At 36.3% G+C, this 26,001-nt stretch overlaps 1 protein-coding gene across 2 annotated transcripts in view; it reads right to left on the bottom strand.

Annotated features, from left to right (window-relative positions):
* ema (C-type lectin domain containing ema) overlaps positions 1-26,001 on the bottom strand; it is a 67,247-nt gene that overhangs the window by 20,797 nt on the left and 20,449 nt on the right. For both annotated transcript variants that reach the window (XM_083110218.1, XM_083110219.1), the window contains exons 7-14: positions 24,886-25,053; positions 22,774-22,957; positions 19,732-19,983; positions 14,178-14,303; positions 11,807-11,961; positions 10,357-10,518; positions 6,741-6,879; positions 3,664-3,815 (exon numbers count right to left, since the gene is read on the bottom strand). In XM_083110218.1, coding sequence (XP_082966344.1) covers positions 3,664-3,815; positions 6,741-6,879; positions 10,357-10,518; positions 11,807-11,961; positions 14,178-14,303; positions 19,732-19,983; positions 22,774-22,957; positions 24,886-25,053 — 1,338 coding nt within the window. The remainder of the gene's footprint in view (positions 1-3,663; positions 3,816-6,740; positions 6,880-10,356; positions 10,519-11,806; positions 11,962-14,177; positions 14,304-19,731; positions 19,984-22,773; positions 22,958-24,885; positions 25,054-26,001) is intronic.

Raw genomic sequence — 26,001 nt, 5'->3', positions numbered from 1 at the left:
CTCCCATTACAAACCAGTTTGAAGGGGTGTCTGCGAGCAAAGTGAAGCTGTCAACAGGTGCCAATGTTTTGTCTCAAGGCCCCTTAGCGATGAAGCATCCACTCTGAAGGAAAGAAAAAGGTTGTTTTGCTTTGACGATAGGAAACAGGAGCACGAGATACAAAGCGAGGAGTTAAAAAAAAAAAGACAACTTATTTTTTTCTTCTTGTTCTTCCATTTGATAAATACCTTGAACAGAGCAGTGCAGGAAGGAAATGCACATGATGCTAATATGATGCTCTTCCTCGGCTTACTGAATGACACGGTCATATATTTTTTAAAAAGGGATTAATAAATTGTTTTAATATTTCACATCATAAGCAACCTAAAATTCAACTCAAAATTTCCATGCATCAACTTACTGTACAAATAACTGCGTTAACTTTTGCAGAAATAAAGAAAATTACCACATGTTAAGTATTAATGAACAGTGTATTATAAACAAATTTCACAAGTATGCCGTTCATACACCGTATTAAGCATACATTCATATAATCAACTAAGATTTTACATTTCGACATCACATTTTCATATTTCAACTTCTTTTACATATTAGTCACGATCTCAAGTCAACTTATCAGCATATGGAAAATTGTTCCAAGTTTCCAAGATTTTTTACGAGACGATTTGCACTAAACGCTCGATTATAACGAAGAACTATCCAAGACAAATTATATGTGTTTGTGTGTTCTATAGACTTTCCACATTCAAAGCAAGCGAATTTTTCGCATTTTCAAAATAGGCCTTTCATTTATGTAGGTACATGCATGTTTAATACTTATCTGAAAATTCAGTTTCAAGCGAAGATGGCTGCCATTTTACGTGATTCCATCGGGTACTTATTTTAATGTCCTCTGGACCTTTTATGCACTTTGCGATGCAATTTCAAGTGTTGAATGCAAATATTATGCTTATCTGCACTGCTGTATCACATTTGATGAACAAATCTTCATTGTTATACTTAAATAGTTTCACTTTAAGTTTCCGAAAATTTTAGCGACTCCATACTAGTCGTCGTTGATCTTTTAGATGAAGCAGTGTATCCAAACTCACACTGTTACAACTTTAAGCACAGAATACAAACTTGCGAATACTTTTCAAATGACAATTATGAATTGTACAGATATTATGCATGAAAATGCTTGTAAAATAAATTAGATACAATAAAACATATATTACAATACTCTATTACTTGTTTACGTATTTTCTTTTTACCATTTACAGTTATTTTAAGTTTTACAATTTTGGTGGGAAAAAGGTTATTTACGCACAACTTAGATTTTTCCCTTTATGTGAGTTGGCTATGTTTCACAACTTTAGGATTACTTCACAACTTTAGGATTACTCTTCAAGGCGCTCATTTTAACAAATCGTAACTTTATCGTCGAAATTCTGCCAAAACTTATCTTAAATGGTTTGTACATGCTAGTAATACATTTTAAATACATGTTCGTACCCATACATTTATGAATGAGCAAGCAAAAGCTGTTGAAACCAAACATATGAGCGATTTTGCATAAATTGACAATTTATGGTAAGCATATTCTGGATACTTCACAAACCAAATTACATCGCTGAATTATAAAAATATATTGAATGCTTGAAGTCTACATACGTAATTCAATTAAAACAAAGCCAAAGTGATGCAAATTAATTTTCTACAAATATAATCCACCAAATACGAACTTAAATCATAGATTTCAAGTGATAGAATTATTTTATTTTTCACATTATGATGGTACTCATTATGATACCGTCATACTAAGAATAATATAATCGCCGCTTTATATCAGAACGATTCATGTGCTGAAAATAAATCACGGAATATTTATAAAAAAAAAATTATTTATGTGGAGAGGTGTTTGCAAGACTTATAAATCCAATGATAAATTGTCGATTAACATGGATGTAAATAACAATCAGTGGCGTGCCCAAAGGGGGTTGATAGGGGTCATAAGCCCCCGTCATCTGGCCAGTATTTCTTAAAAAAAAAAAAAAAAAACTTCCCCCTTTCGAAAATCCTGCGCGCGTCACTGATAATTTATTGCAACATCTAAACATGCGTAAGTTTGACAAAGCTTGTTTTGTGCACTTCATGCTGTTGGGCTGATCGGGACTGGATACATATGCAGCTCAAAGTGGAATCTGAATCATTCTGCATGCCTTCAGGACACTTTGATTACAGTATATAAAGATGCTTGGCATCCAGCTATAAATGATCACCCCCCCCCCCCCCCAACCACCTCCAATTACCTGGGACTTCTAAAAATAACAAGTAATTACCAGTTTACAGAGTAAACAGAGATCTCACACAATCAGATGCATAAACTGAACCTAATAGGCAGCAGTTAGAAGCAGTCATCCACCGTCCCTACCCTCGAAAGTGGGTCCCGTTAATCTGTCATTGACTTTCCCAGCACGTCTTGATTTTTTTCCTAAGAAATTCATTATTATACTTCTTTCCTGTTGTTAAATAATTTTTGATACAATATACCCCCTAAAAAGTCGATTGTGTAGTACTTTCTTACTGACACTTGAGTTTCACCCCTCCCTTATGATTTCCTGCTTTTTACGTTTCCTGCATTTTACGTTTTTTATTTCCAGGCCCCTGAAAAATGTAAAATCGGGGTTTGACTGTACTATCATTCTCTGTCAAGGTAGTATTACAAGTAAATTACTATCAATGCAAAAAGTCTTGAGAAATGACATTTCAGCGTACTTACAAAGCTTTTATCAGGTTAAATGATTATACAATTATGTATTTTCTACATGGGTGAACAATGCTCAAGATATAATTTACTGAAAAAACTGTGGCTGAACCAGGAACTGAACCTCAACCATTGGCAATAACTGCTATTGAAAAAAAAATATATATTGTTCAGCAGCATGTTGTGATAGCAAGATGCAAATGTGGTGTACGAATTCAAGATGGAAAAATGATTCAGTAAATTCTACGTGAATCTTATTCATCATTCTATGGAGAATGGTGTGCCGCTTTCCTTTGTGAAGACATTCTTCTACATAAATTGAATCAACATAATTGAGAAAAATATTTGGAAATAAAAAAATAGGCAAATCTAAACCAGACTTTTCTATGCTAAGAAAGATTATAACAGCCGATGCTACAAAATAACTATGCAAAAGATCAGGTAAAAAAATGGATTGAATTGACAAAACCACAAACACTGAGGATGAAATATAGTGAATGTTATTGTGGGAACTGTGGAAGAATATTATCCTGCAATAAACTGCAAAACAGGTCAATAAATTTGATATGGCCTGCTGGTATTTATAACAAATGAAATGCCTTATATGTACATTGTATCTAAAGATATCTGTTTGGCGGTTACGTGGAGATAGGTAATTTCTTTCGCGATCGATTTCGCCACCCATCTGATGGCTTCATCAGGTGGAAAAATGAAAAGTTAAGTTTATCAGAGTTAAATGCCTTATATGATGAAAGCTGATGGTTCGTTCAAAGCATTACACAGTAAAATGGCACACACGCCTTGTTTTGCTAATGGAAATTAGAAATTTATATTTTTGTCAGGGCATATTTTTTGTTTTGCACATTGTGGTGACTTTGTCATAAAAATCCTTGCTCTACTTATTAAGCTAACATACCTGCAAGAATCCGACAAACTTGGCCACTCCCCATCCTAGTCTTCGGCTATCTGGTTCCACAAGTATAAGCTGGATGACATCAATGACAAGAAACCTCCGAATTTTCTGGTTATCCTTTGTCACCACTGTGCATGCGATCAGGTCACTGTTGTCTGCAATGAAAAGTTAAATGTTCATGTACCACACAAAAAACTCAGTCCACAACTTTTTCTAGAAGATAATAACCTAGTAAAACAAAATACTAATAATAATTGATGAAACAGGTTAATCGGCATGTGTTATTGGTATTGGTTCAATATATGCACATCACAGTACTCTAGAACCATGATAAAATTCAAGTATAATTCCCAGTTTTCAAGGTGAACTTTCCCAAAATTCAAAGGTACAAGCAAATGTTTTCTCTATTTCAATCTTACGAATTACCATTTCTCACACACACACACTCGACTATATTAACAATTTGTTAAAAACACTAAAATAACATACAAACAGCACGATAAAAAACACTTCGGAGTACTTCCAAGCTTTCGACTCCTTCACGGAGTCATCTTCAGGGCTGGTCGAGGAAAGACGGAGTAGACGCGGTTGTCGTTACACTGGCGTATATATTTATTCAGAATATTTAATTTGAGGTGAGGAGTCTGCCATTTCAGATACTCAGACTCAAAATACATCTACAAATGCAAGTCAATGACCAAAATAGATCTACAAATGCAAGTCATAAATGTTAAGGGATATGTTAATCTACGAAAAATTGTTAATTGTATAAGAATTTCAAACTCAAATTTACTTAATCAACTTCAAGTTTATCTTGCAATAATCCTCTGCCTGTCGGATAGATTGGTCTGCAAAGGACACTAACACAGTAAACAGATTGAAAGAATTTTGTTCTATTTTTTCACGCAGTTTTCTCCTCCTTCCTCCATAAAAATAAAAGCTAAATTGTGAAAAACTTAGCACAGGACATATTTATAAATATGTATAAATTCAATGGGATTTGCATGAATAAAAGTTGCAATTTTTCACGTCTACGGAGAAAAATTCATGCAGAATTCAAGGAATTCCCAGCAAGTATCCACCCTGTGATCTCGTATACTTATAACTAGCCTGTAATTTAGTGCAAAATCTGCCATTCTGTTGTTCTTTCTATGGACTAGAACATTTAATTCATTTTCCCTAGTTATGTAAATATGAGGTTTATGTTTCCAAGAAAAAAACACTGCAGTCACCTGCTTACATACATTAAATAAAGATGTCAAGGAACATTTACAATTTTACATTGACCAATTAAAGGTATCATTAAATTTTATATAAGTACTTTTACGGTATCAGCAAATATTTCGTACTGACCCATTCCTAATAATAATAATAATACTTAAAAATTATCTGTTACAACAGTGTTCATTTTATGAATTTTAATTTTTACACAAAAAATGTTATTAATTCTGTATAGCTCAATGTTTCAATGCTACAAAAGTGCATCTTTTCAAGAGATACGCTGGTAATGAAACTTCTATGCACGTGATCGTCAAATAAGGTCATCATTGATTATTAAAAATTTATTTCACTCTAAAAACGAAAATGTCATAAAATATCTTTACAAAATAATTACAAACGAAATGCATTTAAACAATACACTGAAGTGCCAAAAGTCATGGGATAGCAGGAGGGAACTAGTTGATGGCGCTGTAACATCGCGGCATACCAGTCGAACGTCGCGAAGCAGTTGTAGTGTTGTCAGGTAGACTTCTGTGAGTGCAGTGAAACGTCGTGTACTGTGGTGATGGCAACCCGATGAGAATTATCGGCGTTTGAGCACGGGATGATAGTTGGTGCTAGGCGAATGGGACATGCGATTTCAGACACTGAACTTTTCTCGCTCCACAGTGTCAAGGGTGGACCGTGAGTACGACCCATCAGGGACAACGCAGTGGCCGCCCACAAGTGTTGAATTACCGCAACCGGCGACGTCTAGGCAGACTTGTCCGGGCAGACAGACAAGCAACAGTGCACGATCTGACAGCAGAAATCAATGCAGGGCATCCCAGGAATGTGTCTCAGAGGTCAGTGCAACGCAATTTGGTCTCTATGGAGTATCGCAGCCGAAGACCGACACATGTGCCGCTACTAACCGCTGTCCATGGTGTGGGATGTGTTTACTTGGTATGGTTTGGGTCCTCTGGTCCTCGTGAACCAGACAATGAACGCTCATTGCTATGTTCAGCTGCTTGGTGACCATCTCCAACCCTTTATGGACTTCATTTACCCTGCCAACAATGGACTTTTCCAGGATGACAATGCGCCGTAACCGGACCACAATGGTGCATGAATGGTTTGAGGAACATTCTGCCAGCTTCCAATGCATGAATTAGCATCCTAGATCACCGGACATGAACCCTATCGAGCACATGTGGGATGTCATCGAACGGACTATTCGTGCCCAGGGTCCTCCACCTGCAACAATGAGCGAATTGTGGACGGCAATCGAGACTGCATGGCTGCACATCCGTCCAGCAGACTACCAGCGACTTGTTGCGTCCTTGTCACGTCGAACTGCTGCACTTCGCCGTGCTCGAGGGGGTCCCACTCGTTATTAGGTAGGTATCCCATGACTTTTGGCACTTCAGTGTATGTACAAGCGTAACAAACAATTATCTTGGTGATAACTACGGCTCAGAAGTTGATGACCTAAAAAATATTAAAAAACGACCTAAAATAATTTTAATGAAAGCTTGAATTTGTTTATATAAATTGCAGGAGTAGTTGAATAATTCGATAAAACCCATTGTTTGGTGGTTTAAACTACAGAAGCAAAGAAAAATCAGAATTAAGTGCTACTGTAGAAACATAACAGAGCGAGGAAAGTGACTAGAAATTACAGAAAAACAGCAGTGTAACTATAAATAGAAGCTAATACACTTTTTCCTACTTGTGACTGTTTGCTGACTATAAAGATTATGGATCAATTGATGCAGAACTCTTTTATTTTTTTCATGATGGTACTTAAATGCAGAAAATTTGTACAAAATCTGTGAATAAAACATTAGAATGGAAACAGAACACAAAATAACACTTACTTAGGTCCAACACATCCTCAACTTGAACACACGACTGTGGGTTTGTCAGAGGGAGTTGGTTTTCTGCTTCCATCCCTAAACTCAGTGAGAGTTCTCGGATTAAGAAAAACACTCTAATGGCACGGCGGGCTCTTTCCACCTGAAATGTAAAAGAGCAAAAGCAAATTTATTTCTGAATTACGTCCTATTGATTTCACTACTTTTATCTGTTTATTTAATAATGGTAACACTGGTAAGAATTTAAGGTTCACATTCACAAAGTTCTGTGAAAATTCCACCACTGCTCATGCATTTGTAATAATGTGAAAAAATTGGAACAAAGTTCAAAGAGAAAACTAATGAAAACTTTTGGGTCTTTTGGCTTCAACATAAAAGAGTGCAGAAAATGTTTCATATTCTTTGCTTTTGTTATTGTGGGTTTTCTATTAGTATACACAAGATTTCCATATGTTGCCATTCAGATTTTCATAATCTGTACTATAATTGTACACTAGGATATTAAATTCTTATTCCCCACATATTCTGACGAGACATACAAAGAATCACAGACGTGCGCACGAGGTGGCAAGGGGGGTAGTTGCCCATCCTAATACTCTCACTTAGAATTCTAGTGCAGAGAAATCTTATTACCGTTATTAAACAATATTATTTTCTTTAAGAAATCAATGTGGATTTAAACGTAACAGATCAACTACAGATCAAATTTTTCACATCAGACAGACACTTGAAAAAAAGTGGGAATATAATCAAAATGTCCATCAGCTATTCATTGATTTCAAAAAAGCATATGATTCGGTCAAAAGAGATAAATTATATAATATATTAGTAGAGTTTGGAATACCTAAGAAGCTTGTTAGTATGATAAAAATATGCACCAGTGAAACAGAAAGTAAAATTCGTGTGGGTATTAATGTGTCTGACAAATTTACAATTCACGATGGGTTAAAACAAGGAGATGCATTATCTCCATTGCTCTTTAATTTTGCCTTAGTATATGCTGTTAGGAAGATAAAAGAAACTAAAGGACTAAAATTAAATGGTGTGACTCAGTTGTTAGCATATGCAGATGATGTAGACTTACTGGCGGATGATGTGAATACAATTAAGAATAATGCTAAAATATTTTTCAAAACTGCTAAAGAGATAGGTTTGGAAGTTTACAAAGAGAAAACTAAATATATGCTTACAGGCCGAAACCAAGTGTTAGGTAATAATCAAAATCTAATTATTGATAACAACTTGTTTGAACCAGTTTACAAATTCAAATACTTAGGAGTAATATTAACAAATGAAAATTATATTAAAGAGGAAATAAAAAGTAGGCTTAATTCAGGAAATGCATGTTACTTCTCTCTTCATAAACTTTTGTCTTCTCGTTTAATATCTAAGAAACTAAAAGTTAAAATATACAAAACAGTAATTTTGCCTGAAGTATTATATGGATGTGAAACTTGGTCCCTTACATTGAAAGAGGAACATAAATTGAGAGTATTTGAAAATAAGATCCTTAGGAAAATCTTTGGACCTAAAAGGGATGAGGAGACAGGTGAGTGGAGAAGGTTACATAATTTAGAACTACATAATTTGTATTTATGTACAAATATTATTAGAATGATTAAATCAAGAAGACTTAGGTGGGCAGGCCATGTGGCACGAATGGGAGAGGAAAGAGGAGTTTACAGGATTCTTGTTGGGAAACCTGATGGTAAGAGACCTGTAGGAAGGCCAAGACGAAGATGGAGGGACAACGTTGAGATGGACCTTAGGGAAATCGGTAGGGATGGAAAAGAGTATATAGAACTTGCTCAAGATAGGGAAAGATGGAAGGCCTGTGGTGCTGCAGCCATGAACCTTCGGGTTTAAGAAGGCTAGAGAGTTAGTTAAGAAAAAATATATATATTTTCAAGCCGACGATAGTTCCAAGCAACTACGGCGGGTATATTTCCTATCTAATTGGACTATCTCAATTAGTTCTCCAGCAAATTACTTGTTATTTAGACTAGCGCAATTTATTTGTTAGCCTAGTTATGTTGCACCTATGTGGATGCAGAATAAATTGTTCACATTGGAAATGAATAAATTATGTGTTAGTTGTTTTGAATCTGCTGTACTAAATCATGTTTACGTGTAGAATCTGCTGTACTAAATCATGTTTACGTGTAAAATCTGCTGTACTAAATCATGTTTACGTGTAGAATCTGCTGTACTAAATCATGTTTACGTGTAAATTAGTCTGAATTACAGAGAAGGAAAATAAAGGAGGAGGGGGAACAGAGGACTTACATGGCACAGAAGCTGGAATTTTTCTAATAGAGTGATTTTCGGTGGATCTGGACATGCATTTGCTCAGTGTCCATCAATACAAAAAAACAGTGAGTTGGAATGAGGTTTTTCTGTCTCCCACTGAACTTTCAACAAGGCTCTTGCCCCCCTTAATCAGAGGGTCTGCGCATGCCTATGCAAAGAAGGTTGACCAAAAAGAAGACCTAACTCCAATCGACACATTTCTGTGTCAACACACACAAAGAGGTATGTCACTCTGTTGGTGTTCTGTATATTAAAAAAAAAAGGTAAATCTGTAACAACTGTGAAAGGCAGACAACAAAACTAGTGTTCTAATTTGGGTTATACCCATTTTATCCACATACACCTAGCATACATATTTTTTCAGGTGCCTATGGGTAAATACGAGGCGTATTCGGAAAGTAAGTACCGAAAGGGTGTAAAAAATAAAGTAAAATAGTTTCGTACATTTTTTATTTTCATTGCATTCTACAGACCTTAAACTACTTTTCTACGCAGTTTCCACCATTGTTCAAGCATTTGTCGTAGCGTGGCACTAGTTTTTGTATCCCATCATCATAGAACGTTCCCGCCTGTGACGAAAGCCATTCATGCACTGCTGCTTTGACGTCGTCATCCTCGTCGAAACGCTGACCAGCAAGAAACTTCTTCTTCAGATGAAAAGAGATATGGTAGTCACTTGGTGCCAAGTCAGGGCTGTTGGCGGATGAACAAATTGTTCCCAGCTGAATGACATTATGACATTTTGAGTTTGTTGGGCCGTATGCGGACGAGCATTGTCGTGAAGCAACACAATGCGTTCGCTAAGCATTCTGAGTCTTTTCTTTTGAATTGCACGATGCAGCCGGATTAATGTCTCACAGCAGGCATTTTTGTTGGTGGTCTGTCCTCTAGGCAAGAACTCAACCATTCTTGCATTGAGAAAACAAATCACAGACCGGACTTCACAGTCGGTGGGCCGATTGATTTTCTTGAACATTTCAAACCTTCAGAAAACTACGAAAAAAAAGAATGACCTGCTCCCACGCGTGCGTGTGGCTAACTAATGGATGAAGGACGTCAGCGAGAACTCACACGGTCGTTACTGCATCGCTACAGCCGCAATATTTGCAAACGGTACTTACTTTATGAATATGCCTCGTACCTTTCAAAAATATACAAACAGGGAAATTAGTATTATTTTGTTGCATTGGGCTCGGGTAATGCACCAGATTGAAGACTCATGATATGCAAGTTGAATTATTGCAATATGTGGGATCTGTTAGAATTTGAGGTAGAGGGTAGAAATAATCAATAAAGCATCCCCCCTTACCTCTCCACAAGGCAGCCTCTTGCTGAATTCTATACCAGTCATAGGAGTTCCTGTAGGAGGGAGGAGAATATTGGAATCCATCATCAGCCACTCCACATTCAAGGGCCGCTTCTTCATCTCATTGTACTCATCTTCAAACATGTCCAAAAAGATTTCTTCACTCTGAAAATAAAGAGGGCAGTAATGCAAAATATTACAGAACAGGCACACATGATATACTGAAGGAAAGGTAAAGTAATATTTTATTAAAACCAATCAAATATTAGAGAGACAATTGGCACAATATTGCTGCCATTCAATACAGACGAATTTCCATAAAAACACTGATTGGCACAAAACATGTAACATTCTAATTACACAAATCCTTGTTCATTAATTTTGGAATTTTAAAATTATTTTTCTATGCATGAACGGCACCAAGTAGGTTTCTCCAGCACTATGGTTGGTTTAAAGTCTGCCATCATGGCCGATTTCACTCAAATGCAATACCAAATCATTCCACCAAGGTATATAGCAGGTTACGAAAATTTCAACTCAAAAGCTCTAATTTCTTGGTAGAAAGTAGAGTCAAAACAATGGTGTTTTGTCTCACCTTTACCTCTGACCCTCCTCAATGATGGACCATATTTGAAAGTTTTCATGTAACTACTGCCCTGTAATGTGCTTTGAGTTTCTTTCATAATCTACGGAAATACTGTATATTCTAGACAGAAATATGAGCTGCATTACAGTGGGCCCTATTGTTCGAAAGAAGGTAAGGCAAAGGTACAGTGTGCATGCGTACACATGCCATGAAATCATATGGGGTGATGTGGAAGTAGAGCTTCACATTTTCTTGATCTCTGCCATAATTGGGATGATGTGATCAGCATCATGTCTGGCCACCTTTACCCCCCCAGGTTTTCTCCCTGGTGCCTATTGATACAAGGCTGGGTGGGCCTCAGAGCTGTGCAGAAACAGGTAAATGACTAGAAAAATTTCTTGTCCACATTTCCTGCACTAGGATTTAAACCTGGGTCTTCCGTGTGGTAGCCAACTCAGCTACCATGGCCCCCAAGTGAATATCACTTTTCTTTCATGTTACTGACATGCAAAATTAGGGTTTCGCAACTTTTGAATCATTATGTAATAATATTCTTTCTAGAAGAGATGGGCCAGATTAATTGGTACCACAGCAGCATTAACTGGCATAATGTTATACCAGTAATTTTACAATCTATCCTATTTATAGCTAGTCTACAACAGAGTGCCTAATTCTATTTTATGAATATCAGCATTTGCAATCCATATATAGCTGGTTTTGTGAAGTAAATTTCCAATATGCTGCTTGTAAACATATTTTCAATTTTCTCAACATTTTGTCAGCACTTTCAAAAAAATAAGTGGAATACTGATGAGGGAGAACTATTGGTTATCCAATAAAAACACTAGAAATTCAAAGAAATCATACCTTATAAAAATTTCGCAAAAGCGAGGTACTCTCTTCTTTAGCTCCTTCAATAGCTGCAAGGTGGCAATCATGAAGATAGCTACAGCCATTCTTCATCACTAGCTGCATCAGCAGACGAATCGTAAGCTCCAAAGTAACAAGGCGAACACGGCAATCTGAAAATATGTAAAGCACTCAGTTACTGTAAATAAATCAAAATATAAACTACACGATACCCCATACCCCACATTAACATTACAGTTGTTATGGAGTGTCAAACAGGGCTTGTTTTGTGGTTTAACTGGGGTATATTTATTATGCGTGAAAATTGACTATAGTGGAACCACAAGCAAATCAACCTGCACCCACCCACGACTCCTGTGCACCATACTCCCACATGCTTTCTTATGGCCCGAGCTGAACGGAGGAAGGGAAAGGTGTGCAGAGACTTTCATCGAAGGTTCTCTTCCTTGTGGTCGCTCTGTAAGTCCCGCACTGTGGCTGTGCAATATAAAGCATCAGGCTTTGCCTCGGGTTGCAGGACACATGCTGTTGCACAAGTTTTGATCCAATTTTGAGCCTTTCTGGTTCATTTTCAGTATGGATGGGACCGATTAATCGGTACTCTATCTGTACCGGCCGATATAGGCATATCGGTGTATCAGTTTATCAGTAAAATTACCGATTATTTTACCGATCCGATATATTGATAAATATCTGACAATTTAGTGCAAAATTCGGCCATTTTGTTGTAATTTTTATGGATAATCTCCATACCCTACTTTCTAAAAAAAGTAAATGTCTAAATATGCAATTTCTTTTGTACTGCAGTCACCGAAACACACATTTATTAAGGTCAATGAACCTTTCAGGTTCTTCAAGGACCATTTCTATTTTTATATCGGATCGGTAGAATATCGGTTATTGGTATCGGTAAATTTTATATCGGTATCGGCCAAAACTCATATCGGCCCACCCCTAATTTTCAGTAAAAGTCCGAGCTTTTCTTGCAATATTTTCATTTCATTTTCATCACATTTTGGGTTGTTACCTTTCACTTTTTGGCAACAAAGTCACCTTTTTTGAATGAATCTCCTGTGGGATACCGTAACAATTTTTCTCCCGAGATTTCAGCTTGTATACAGGATCGGTGGCTACCCACCGTAAGGAAATTGGCGAGCTACGAATGAGTAGCATAACCCGGTCATGGAAACCTACGACAAGTAAGGGGGTTATGGGGCTGACCGCATATTACCCCGTAACTAGTTGGACGATTGCCCACCTCTGCTAAGGCATGTAGGAGTGAGATTGGCAGTCGGTAGATAATCCCTAGCCCTGGGCTGTAGCACCATGAGTTATTATTTATGTAAACTGACTAAAGTTTCGCCTTGAATACACCAGTGGTTCCCAAAGTGTGGCTAGCTTACAGGGGCGGCACTGCGAAATGTTCCAATATATTCACTGAAATGAATTTGAATTTGGTTTTAAAGTTTTAGGTGCATCAGCACATAGGCTATTTTGCACCATTCACATTATATGGGCTCCAGTCCCTTACTGTTGCAAATAACAACTCTAACGTTGCATAACTAAAATCTTAAAATATTCTGACTTCCGTTAAAAACTGAGACTGTAAACGGGTACTCAGCACACATAAGGACAAAAAAACATGACAACATACAGAATTATACTGGCCATAGGGCCAGTCGCCAGAGCCTCGTTTGTCTACAAAATGCAGTCCAGGGTGTACTATGTGAAGTGAGGTTGACAGTTGGGTGTACTATGTGGAAGGTCCTTACACCCCATTCACTGAAATGACAGTTACTTGTTAGTCAATAATATGATTGTTCCATATATGTGCTTATTTAGTACTTCTTACACACAAAATGTTTCTGAATTTCAAATGTGTGTTTATTTTTTAACTTAAGGCAAGCATTATAACCACATTAACCGAGCGTTGCAAGTGTACAATAGGCCTACATTCTGACTTGGATGCCATGGAAAAATCTTGAAACACTAAGGGTGCCGTGTAACGAAAAGGTTTGGGAACCATTGCACTACACAACACAATGAGGGTAGAAATGTTTATTTCACATGAAGCAAAACAAATAAAGTTCATCTCATCCAGGAAGAAGTGTTCATAAGTTTCAACAATTAACAAGACTGCCAAGAAGAATGTCTTCTTCTGCATCTCAGATTTTTGCAACAGAGTTGGCAGTTGTACTGGCTTATGTAAGTCACCGAATACTTTAAAGCAAAACTCTATTTATGAATATTTCAAATTCAAATTTTAATAGTTACAATGTTCTTACACCAGAATCAGTAAGTGTATTGATTTAAAGTGGTATCGGATCAGACCCCAGTAATGAATCTTCATATAATATGTATTACTTACTTGGTTGACAGCTGTTTGATATAATCTTGATCAGCCTCTCCACCAGAAGGACATTGTACCAATGCTTAGTCTCTGGTTTCTCTGATGAAGTAAACAACACAGAATCCAACAACTCTGGATTGACTCCTACAAAACAGATAACAATGATCTCGTCAATCAATAAAAACACATTCTTACACAATTACAAAAGGTAAAAACCTTATCAATGTATATAATTTCTGAATGATTATCATGTTTCTCAGTAGGTTCATCATCTTTTGAGATACTGGCTAATCAATAGAATAATTGAGGGGTTCAGAGCACAAGTGACGTAACTCCATTCAAGACAGTTTTGAGAAAAAGGCACATTTAAATAACTTAGTACTACGTTTAGCTGTCGGAGCACAAATAAAGTGATGCCTCTATTAGCAATAATTTTAAATTTAGGAGATAATTACTTCTAGCACTGAAATGTTGATACTTCACACCTTTAAGTTATACGAGGTACATATATAAAAAAAAAAAAAAAAGAGGCCAATAATTTTTTACTTGCGACTGGCAACACTGACGAAGCTGCATCTGCATGGAAACATGCTTTAGTATTCTTTGCCTGCAACAGAGGTATATTTCTCAGTGTAGAGGTGCATACGTGCGAGTAGCAGGAAATGCGAGGTGAGATCGGTGATTAGATTTCTCAACGCAAAAGGACTGAGTGCAGCTGACATTCATCGGGAATTGTGTGCCATTTACGGACCAACAGTAATGAGTGAAGGAAAGGTAAGACAATGGTGACATGCTTTTCAAGAAGGACGTTCAAATCTTCATGATGACGAGCAGAGTGGCAGGTCTAGTGTTCAGACGGACGACCTTGTGAAACGTGTTGATGAGAAAGTGCAATCCAATTGCCGTTACACCGTTACAGATTTAGGAAGGAGTTTCCTAAAGTATCTTGATAAAACAATACACTGAATTGTAACGGACAATCTGGGTTATCGCAAACTGTGTGCAACGTGGGTGCCAAAAATGTTGACAAACACTCACAAAGATGAAAGAATGAAATCAGCACGTGATTTCTTGGCCTACTGGGAGAAGGATGGGGATGACTTGTTTTCTCACATAGTGACTGGAGACGAAACCTGGATATCGTACGTCGCTGGTGAGTCGAAACAGCAAACCATGCAATGGTGTCACTCCGGTTCACTGAAACCGAAGAAATCCAAGCAAACACCATCACATCGCAAATTCATGGCAACCGTGTTTTGGGACCGAAAAGGTGTAATCCTCGTGGAATTCCTGGAACCAGGACGAACCATCACAGCAGATGTGTATTGCCAAACACTGTCTAATCTGCAACGTGCCATCCAAAACCGGCAAAGAGGAATGTTACGGTCTGGAATTCTGCTTATTCATAACAACGCCCACCCACACACAGCTGACTGTACTGTTGCGACAATTCAAAAATTCCGATGGGAATGTTTACACCCACCATACAGTCCCGATCTTGCCCCAAGTGAACACTTTCTGTTCCTTCATCTCAAAAAGTGGTTTGCTTCGCAACGTTTCGATGATAGTGAAGTTCTCAAGACATCAGTCCTCGACTGGCTGCGATCTCAGGGGGCAGATTTCTATGCAGAGGGTCTATGTAAATTTGTTCCAAGGTACCAGAAATGCTTGGAGCATCCTGGTGACTATGTAGAAAAATAGCCATGGTATGCACTTGTATAGCATCAAAATAAACATTTTATCCCTTGATTTTATTCACTGTAATAACCAACTGCTCTTTTTTTTACATGCGTCTCATACATGTAACTCCATTTTAATAAAAAGTGGAGTTATGCCATTTGTGCTCTGAACCACTCAATTATAAAATTACTTCCAATTCTTGAATAGCTTTGAAGTAGAGGAAGGCTATATATCTCAACTACAGTAAAACCTCAATTTTACAATTTTCAGGGGACAATTGAGGGGGGGAATGTCATAACCCTTCCCCTTTCGCCCAGTATTCATAAAAAAAGTCAAAGGTAGGAAAAGCTGGTTAAATGGACTGACTACTAAAAATGTTCCCTTTCCTGGGAACGCCAGTTCTCATCTTGATTAATAATATCAGTTTCTAAAAATAATACATTATCAATGTTTTCTACTATGTTTATAGCAAGTTCTATCGTACTGATGATTCTCTGTATGCTGTAATAACTGTACCAAATATACTTCATATTAATGTTGGAAGCGGCCCCGGCGCCCACCCAGCGTCGAATAACATGGGTACCTGGGGGAAACCCTGGGGGGTAAAGGCGGTCAGGGGCGTGATGCTGATCACATCACCCCCACTCATGACCGGATCAAGAAAGTGTGGGGCGTTACCTCCACACCCCCTATACGCCTTCATGGCATGGTGCTATGTACAGGGGAACACTTTACCTTTATTAATGTATGTCTGGACATACAAATTAAAGTGGGATTCGAACCGAACCACTGTGTCCTTGCACTGGGTATCAAACCTGGGGGACCTTGAGTACAAGGAAGCCACATAACCACTATGCCATCTGCGATGCCCTAAGCCCCATGAAGAGAACTGATTGTGTACTCCAAGAAACCTGAGTTCATAGAATTATATTATTCTTCAATACTTTGCTACCTCTCCTGATAAATTATGACCTGATGAAATACATGATAGGACAAACACAATGATGCATCCACACCTTACCTACATTTGGAACATAGGATCTCTTCATAGCCACAGAGGCAAGGATGTGTTCATAAATGCAACACAACAAAATAACCAGCACTTCTTTTGGCAACCTGTCAATCTTACGGTGAAAGTTAGTTTAAGAGCTCGGGAATTTTCTGGACCTACATCATACGTTATCACCATCCTGTACTAGGAGTTACCTTTCACAGCATACCATAAAACCTACTGTTCGAAAAAGAAAAGGTTAACTATGCCAGCAAGCATGCTTTGCCAGAATGCACCACACATTATGCTAAGGAAAATATACATTTTTTAATGTATGACCTGCTAATAAGCACTTGAAAAGAAAATATTTACCAAAAAGAAATACTAAAGACTAAGAACTAAGAAATTAGCACCTATAAATTCTAATGCCTACCATCTATTTTTAGACCAGGATGCATGAAAAAGAAAACACAACAGCATAACATGAAAATTAATTTTAAAAGTAAGTATCTTCATCAGTATACATGCTGATACTAATAATGCAACAGTAACTCACTTTGCTATAAATGCAACTCATTCTAAATATCATTAATTGCAGTCTTGAGCATCAAAAGCCATTTAAAAAAATACTGTACAGGTAAATTTGCACCTGAAATGAAAATTTGCTGAAATTAAGCAAGTTGATTCCTTGCAATGTCTTCACATCATTTTTCACAATATTTTCAAGAAAAACATTAAATAAATATCATCTTCAGTCTTAAGACATTACACAGATTTGTTATAAAACATGTGTTACTTCAAATTCAAACACAGGGTGTTTACCAAAATAAGAACTTTTTCATGATCTTTTTTTGTTTTTCTCCACCTTTATTTGTATGATGCCTACTTAGGTAAAGTTGGAAATTAGCAATTAAGAAAATAAATATTTATTTAATGAAAACCCCTTACCAAAAGGCGAGTTAAGATGAAAAATGAAGATGTATTTAACAAGAGAATTAGGCTTGCTTTATCCATTAATGCACCCTGGTAGACTGGACTCGCAACCGGCATAATCATATGTTGGGCTTGTGTTGTCGTTCCTACACATTTGTGATTGTCCCTTCAGAAATCTTATTTTACCACCATTCATCCTTATCTTCAAGATTAGCCTAAGGGACAAAAAAGTGAAGTAAAATAAACTAAAGCAATCAATCAGTCATTGTGATATCAAAATTCTTGACCACAAGTATAACTTTTTGACTTTTTATTGACTTCTTAACCTACTTGTTGATTTCTTTACCTTTTCTTGATTTACATGACTTTCTTGACTTGGTACACCATGGTACAACTTTTCGAAACTATTGCTCCAAATGTTTCCAATATTACAATCAGGATAAAACATAATTAATTACAAAGCATGAAAATATCAAGATTCAGAGAGCTATTAATGTTTCCGTGATACTTCATCCCTGTCTTCAGGACAAAAGAAACAACATACTGCCTTTCAAAAGGGTTGCAACATCCCCAAAATATTGATAGCCTTCTACTTTCGTACTTTGTAGTTTGCTGTGTTAGTATCCTGATTTTAACACAGGTATGGAATGGCATACTATGGAATTTTCTAAGTCAATTTCTGCTTGAATAAATATTTCTATGACTAATTAATAACACAGGTCAGTTTGAGTTAAAAAAAATGATACAATACTTTTCAGAATTAAGGTATCCTGCACGACATGAAAAATTCTCATTTGCACTTAATCAGAGTCAGATTATCCTGATGAATAATTAAGAATTTTCAATTACTCTGTAGCAAAAAACTGTGTGGTACAAACGAAATTTGTGATGTACTATTTTAAAAAATTCATCAGTGGCCGAGCATGCTGGATGATCCTACTCATTACTATGGGTTAAGGTTAAAGTCCTGGCCTCGACATGAGCATTTCTTTGTTAATGTCCCGTCATGAATTTCATGTGATTGGCATTTCATCCCCAGCATCTCAATTAGACAAAAGTGCCAAAAATTTTACTTTTTATAAGTGAAGCTATGACTATTTTGAAATGAAATTCTTGTAGATGGATATGACATAGTTGCAATGTAATATTTAGATTGTAACATTCAAGTAGTAGTTTCAGCGAAAAGTCATTACTAGTATTGCATCAAAATTACATGATTTACACGATTCACAAATTACAATTTTGTCTCTATTTTAATTTTCATTTACGATTCTTATCAACATTAATCATGACAATGTGACAAAAGGAAAGAGAATGATGGGACAAACATACACAATCCATGCCTGATCAAGGTTTGAACCTGGGACCTTGCTTAAGCTGACCACTCCACCACAGAGGTATGAAATTTTGCCATTAATTTACAAGTATTATGTTTAATAAAGTTTTCACGAAATGCTGATAAACTAGAGTACAAAAGGACATATTGTACTTGTTCAAGCATAACCTATGTTTTTGTGAAGGTGTTGTTTAAACAATGAGCTTAAGAATAAATTACAGAAATTCTTCTCAATTACCTATGTTTGTGTATTAATATTACATTCATGTTTATGTGATGTTGACTGTACTACTTATTTAACTATGATTTATTCTTCCTTAAAGTAAGCTTGCTGAGGTGAGAAAACTAACTATCCAACTGCTTAACCTAAATTACAATTACAAGGGTAAAGAAAAATAATTCCAAGATTGAACTGAATAGTAAGATAATCCGTCTTTCATTTAATTTTGTGCATATAACACACCATTTCATGGAAGAGGCTTGTTAGCAGGTGCATAAAAGAAATAAGAAAATGAAATATTCACAATTAAAATCACTAAATGTCCACATCTGATTCTCCTGATTTGTGTGTCAGCCATCGGTAGTTAATTTAATTTTATATTTATTCATTATTGTTTTTCTCTAAACAATACCTTGATTGTGGCCCAAAGCATAGAGCAAGCAGAGAGCAAACAAAGCAGCATAGTCATTCTCAGAGCACTCTAAAGCATTGAAGATGGCTTCAAGGAACGGTCTGTTAGCCAAGGAAGGGATGGGGGTCTCCATTGCAAGACGCTGCTCCTTCTCCTCGTCTGTGATGTTCGTGTTGACCTCAGTGGCGGTGGCCTTAGGGGTGCTTGAGCTATGAGATGTCTCCTCGGTTGCTGTTCCTGTCTTTGTAACATCTGGAGACATGGTTAGAAAGAAAACACACATTAGGAACACTGATTAGGGAGCTGCAAAATAATGTGGAAAATATGGAAATCAACTCTAGTACTGCATGGAACCACTTTTGCTCGCTTATACTCATTCGAGTCCCGCATTTACAATGGAATATCATTTTAATGTGACAATAATCGTACACACATATGTGTAAAATATCCGTCCTGGCAGTTTCAGCCCACAATCATATGTCTCATTTTCATATATCACTGTATTGGTAAGATAAAATAAACCACATTTTAACATTAAGATTTATTTTCCTGTATTTTACGGTTATTACAAGCATAAGAAAACAGTTTTTCTTTGTGACGTTTCAGGAGAACGCACGCTCCCTTCATCAGACATTTATTTTCATTTTGACTAAAGATACAGTTATAACAATGGTCAGTAATTTTTTTAAACAAAAAGAATCCGTTATATAATGTATGTTGTCAATGTTACATTGTTGTAATATAGTAGGGATGCGACAATATGAAATTTTAGCCAATACTGATAAAGTACCGATATAAAATTTACCGATACCGATAACCAATATTCTACCGATCCAATATAAAATTAGAAATGGTCCTGGAAGAACTTGAAAGGTTCATTGACCTCCTTAAAAAATGTGTTTCAAAGTGACTGCAGTGCAAGAGAAATTCCATATTTAGACATTTACTTTTTAAAAAAGTAGGGCATGGAGATTATCCATAAAAATTACAACAAAATGGCAGAATTTTGTACTAAACTATCAGATATTTATTGATATATCAGATCGGTAAAATAATCGGTAATGCCTATATCAGCCGATACTGATAGAGTACCGATTAATTGGTCCCATCCCTATAATATAGCAACTTAACTGTGAAAAGAAGCAGTCTGTTTTATTTAAGAACCGTAAACTACAGGAAAATAATTCTACAATGCAAGCAATGCGTACATACAAGAAAAACTATAACATGAAGATGATGACTATTCTCACTTAAGGTTCAATTTCACTGCACCTTTCACTTCACAATACAGGTTTGAGGGCCCATTACACAGAAAAATTATGGTTATACAGTGGAACCTCGATTTTACATTTTTTAGGGAACCAAGCTGAAAAAACTTAAAATGCGGGAAAATGTAAAATCGAGAAAAATTTTACAACGTTTTGCTTTGTTGGGACCATCAAGATTGAATGTATAATGAGGGAAAATGTAAAATTGAGGAACGTAAAATCAGGGTTCCATTGTACATGTACTACCACCTTATATCACTTGTTTTGTCTGTTTGAACTTATTCGAGCGAAGAAGCTCTCGATTCCATACGCTATCTAGTGTCGTCTGTGAAAACTATTTGACACTTGATCGAAATCCTCTTCCTGCAGCACTTTAAGCTCTATCATAATCTACAGGTTTCCATGAGAAATTTAAGGTTTTAGTATGTCATGTTATACTATTTCTGCATATTTTGAGTATAGATTTTAACATCTAGTGCACAAAAAGCAAGTCTTAGATAGCATCTAACAGCTGATAATCTCATTGAATGAATACATTTCTTTAAATATACATACTAGAATTATGTATGTATTGTATGGTTGAGCCAATATCATTTTGAACTGAAGCTAATACTTTTGACGATTCCCACAGATGCTTGAAAATTGTAACAATTAAAGGTTCTTCAAAATGTTGATTAATATTAGTGGGTGAATATTCCATTCTAATTATATGCATAACCTTAAACAGTTTTGCTTCAAAATATTCAAGGTATCACATGTGACATAATTAGAATATTAAAATAGCTGTTAAATTAATTATGAAATTCACTTTGCACAGAATTAGTAACATTCAGCACTTTGTACAATGCCCAAGATATCTGCACTGGTGAAAAAATGTCAAGCATCACTTTTGTGAGCTCTGAGAACATGACATAGAATTTCTCAACAAGATACCCAAGATTTGTGAAAACATTGGCTAGTATTGGTAATTATATTTGGTGTAACATCAAAATTTCAGATGATAAAACAAAGTCAATAGCAATAAATGGTAAAAAACTTCCTACAGCGAAAATAGTGATAAACGATAAAATAATTGAGCAGGTAACAGACTTTGTATATTTGGGAAGCTATATTTAACTGTCCGAGCACCAAAAAGATGTTGAGAAAAATGTAATAATACATAATAGATTAATGTGAATGAAGACAGTGGATCTTCGAAATTAATAGGATTGAACTATTAAATTGTGCAACGCGGAAGTGTGGAATCTTCTAAATTTCACGTAAGTAATAACAGATTAAAATTAAAATTTTGAAAATAAATTTTGGAAAACAAATGAGAAAAGAAATTCAAATTAGATACCATAACAAAATTTCAAAACTTGCTATTCTATATGGTAACGAATATTGGACTCTTCATCAACATGATAAAACTAGAATAAATTGTTCACAAATGAGATTTTTGCCATTTTTAAGTGGAGTAACCTTACTAGACAAAATTAGAAGTAAAGAAATCAGAAATAAATGGAAGGTCAAAGCAATGGTGTTTGAAATTTAAAAATATCAGTTAAATTGGAATCAACATGCTCTGAGGATGCCAGATAGAAGTTTACCTAGAAAATTATTAAATTTTAGGCCAAAAGAGAAAATAAATTATGAAGACCATGTCACCGATGGAATGATCAATTAAGTAGTCTCAGAACGGGTTTTGGTTACTCAGACCTGGTAAAAGAAGAAGAATACATTGTGATGTCAATAATTATGACCAATAACAGACCCAAAGAAAAATAAAACTTACCATCAACAGGCTCATCGGTTGCTTTCTGCGCAGTCTCCGGCTCTTTCTCCGCGGCACTGTCATTGAGCTCCTCTTCTGCCTCCAGATGCTGATTGCATCCCCAGCCAGGATTGATCTTCGTCTCCAGGGACTTCTCGAGAGTCTCAGTAGGTGCCACAAATCCTGGTTTACTTGAAGCACAACCCTGGAAATATAGTTTGCATTTGAACGGAAAAGTGTCCAGCCAAGTTGACAACAACAACAACACATACTAAGAAATAATTCTACAAGCTTTCCTGGTGGCGAATGATGAAGAGGTGATTTCTGGATAGGCTTCCGAGCTTTCAAGAGCCAACGTCACTCTCATCTTCATTCTCATTCTTATTTCAATACCTGAAAACAAGAGATCTTACCTCTTGAAAGCTCGGAAGTCTATCCGGAAATCACCTGGCTGATATCACGAGTAAACCTCTTCAACATATACTAAGGTTGAATTAAAGTACAATTAATTCTCATAGGCAATGGGCGTAAATTATTATTATTATTATTATTATTGCACTATGCAGGATGTGAAAAAATGCACAAATTTTACATGCTTTTTGAGATGAGTGGGTGCATAATGTGATTGATCAGCATTGTAGTAGAAGCCCAATTTTTCATTTCTGAATTTGACAAGATTATACATTCAATATTGATGTCTCAACATGGCAGAATATTATAAAAATTTTCCTCAATATTACATTTTTCTGCATTTTAATTTTCTTTTAACCTGGTTCCCCGAAAAACGTAAAATCAAGGTTTCACTGTAATACAAAATTAGCATTATTTACCAATATTCTTTTATAAATAACAAGCAGGGATTAATATCAAATTGTTGGAAATATTGACAAACTACTGATATAAAATTTACGAATGGTGATGCTCTACTAATCCAATATAAAATTGTACGAGTTCCACGAGGAACATGAATGGTCCATTGACCTTCGTGATTGATGTATGGAATTTGGCGATTGCAGTCAGTTCTGTATTTGGAAAATGAACTGCACATTTAGAAATTTAGTTTACGAAACCAGGACATAGAGATTATACATTTTTATTCATAAAATAATAATAAAATGGCAGAGTTTTATACCACATTTGAGGCTATGCACATGCAGAAACAAAGAAATGGTTTGTCTCGGAAGTAATGAGAATGACATAATATCAATGGATGTGGCAACACTGTCTGGCAGTGGGTGGAGCCTACTAGCAAAGAGAGATGTTGAGTACATAGGAGACAGAACATTTGGTTTGTGCTAGTGGAGGAGTTATCATTGCTCCATCGTTCTATGTTACTGTGACCCATCACGAAAAAAATGCAAGGCTATAATTACAACAGCAAACAAACAAAGTTACATAATCAAATTCTGTGTGACATTTAGGCTCAGTGATAACGGCTATTAGCACTAATCACCCACTTCAGGAACAAAACCCTTAGGGAGATTTCAAACCGAAGCAAGAAACCACATGAGTCATTTAACAATTTCACCTGTTGAATACAGGCTTGTGCTGCTAGTGTAGAACATAGCTCTTTATTAGCTCGTTCCCAAGTGACATGTGTCTGAAATCTCCCTTATCTAAGTGAGATTCCAGGTATTAAAAGAGGTGCAAATTTCCCTTGAGTAAATAAAACTGTAAGACTGGAAAATTGTTTCCACAGGGCATTAAAAAACATTAAATTCAATGCAAAACTCTGATCTACTTTAAAAAAAAAATTAAACACTGCCCAAAAACTTCTAAGTTCTCTCAATCTGACAACAACATATTTGGAAGATGTGAGTTCAACAAAAATACTGTCACTGTATAGAAAGGTATGGTTCATATATGACTAATGCTACAGGTACGAATCCAGGGTCTACATCATCATGTAATTATAAATGTAATTTATAGTTACTTTTGCAGTAATGATTACTGTAACTCGGTTACTTCTTCAAGTGCTGTTAAGATAGTGAGCGTAATACATTTTGACTTCATGCCACACCGATACAAAACAGGTGTGCTCAAAAAATAAGAAACAAATACCACATAAAGGAACCCTTGTGAAATAAGCATTTGGTGTAGTAGAGATTGAGAAAACATAGAAAGAATTCTTACCTGCCGATAGGATGCCAGTCTTTCTGAAGCACCTTCTGAGAATATATTCATATCTCCATTTAGAATAATCCATGCTAGAACTTGGACTAGAGGGACGTGTGTGATGATGAGGAAAACTTGAGACAACAGAAATAAGGACACAACGCTGCTCACATGGGGCTTAGCATCCTGCAAGAGAAGGAACAAAATACTATTATCTTGAGATTAATACATATATAAATTATAACAACATAAATAACCTGTGATGCAACAGCCCCTGAGGGCCAAGGCATATCTACTGACTGCCGGCCTCGACCCCTCATCTCTCAGCAGAGACGCAAGATCATCAAACCAGTGATGGTCAGCACCAGGGATCGTCAAATCCAGATAAAATTTTATTTGGATATTGGATAATTTTCTATCTGGATATTAGATATTCTGATATACAGATTCTTTGCATATCCAAATTGTCCAGATTATCCTAATTATCTGGATATTTAGATTATCTGAATCATCCAGATATCTGATATCCTGATTAACCAAATCATCTGGATATCAAATATCTGGATATTTGGATTATCTGAATGTCCAGATATCCAAATGTGTACATTATCCAGATAGTTTTATCGTTTATCCATTTTATTGGCTATACACATGTTCTCTGTATTGCAAATCGATCACTTCCACGAGAGAGAGAGAGAGAGAGAGAGAGAGAGAGAGAGAGAGAGAGAGAGAGAGAGAGAGAGAGAGAGAGAGAGAGAGAGAGAGAGAGACACTGAGTGTTTGTTTGTTTGTTTGTTTTTATATTGTGTAGTAGTTGTGGTGTGTGTGTGTTTATATTGTGTTATAGTTGTGATGTGTTTGTGTGTGTCTTGTGTAGTAGTTATGCTGTCTAATGTGTTTGTGTTCGTCTTGTGTAGTAATTGTGCTGTCTAATATGTTTGTGTTTGTCTTGTGTAGTAGTTCCTCCATTCATATCGGGGGTTAGGCGTAGAGCTGACAACTCTGCACTGTAAAAAGACATGTCAAGAAACAGAAATATAAGGCCATGGATGTTCCCAAGGTAAAATATTCCGGAGGTAAAATAGTCCCCCGTTCGGATCTCCGGGTGGGGACTACTTTGGGAGGTCCCTGGAC

The sequence above is a fragment of the Lepisma saccharinum genome, chromosome 24 (assembly GCF_977018435.1).
Source record: "Lepisma saccharinum chromosome 24, izLepSacc3.1, whole genome shotgun sequence".
Lineage (NCBI taxonomy): Eukaryota > Metazoa > Arthropoda > Insecta > Zygentoma > Lepismatidae > Lepisma > Lepisma saccharinum.
The sequence above is the reverse complement of the archived record's forward strand: the minus strand, read 5'-3'. Positions and strand labels throughout refer to the sequence as shown.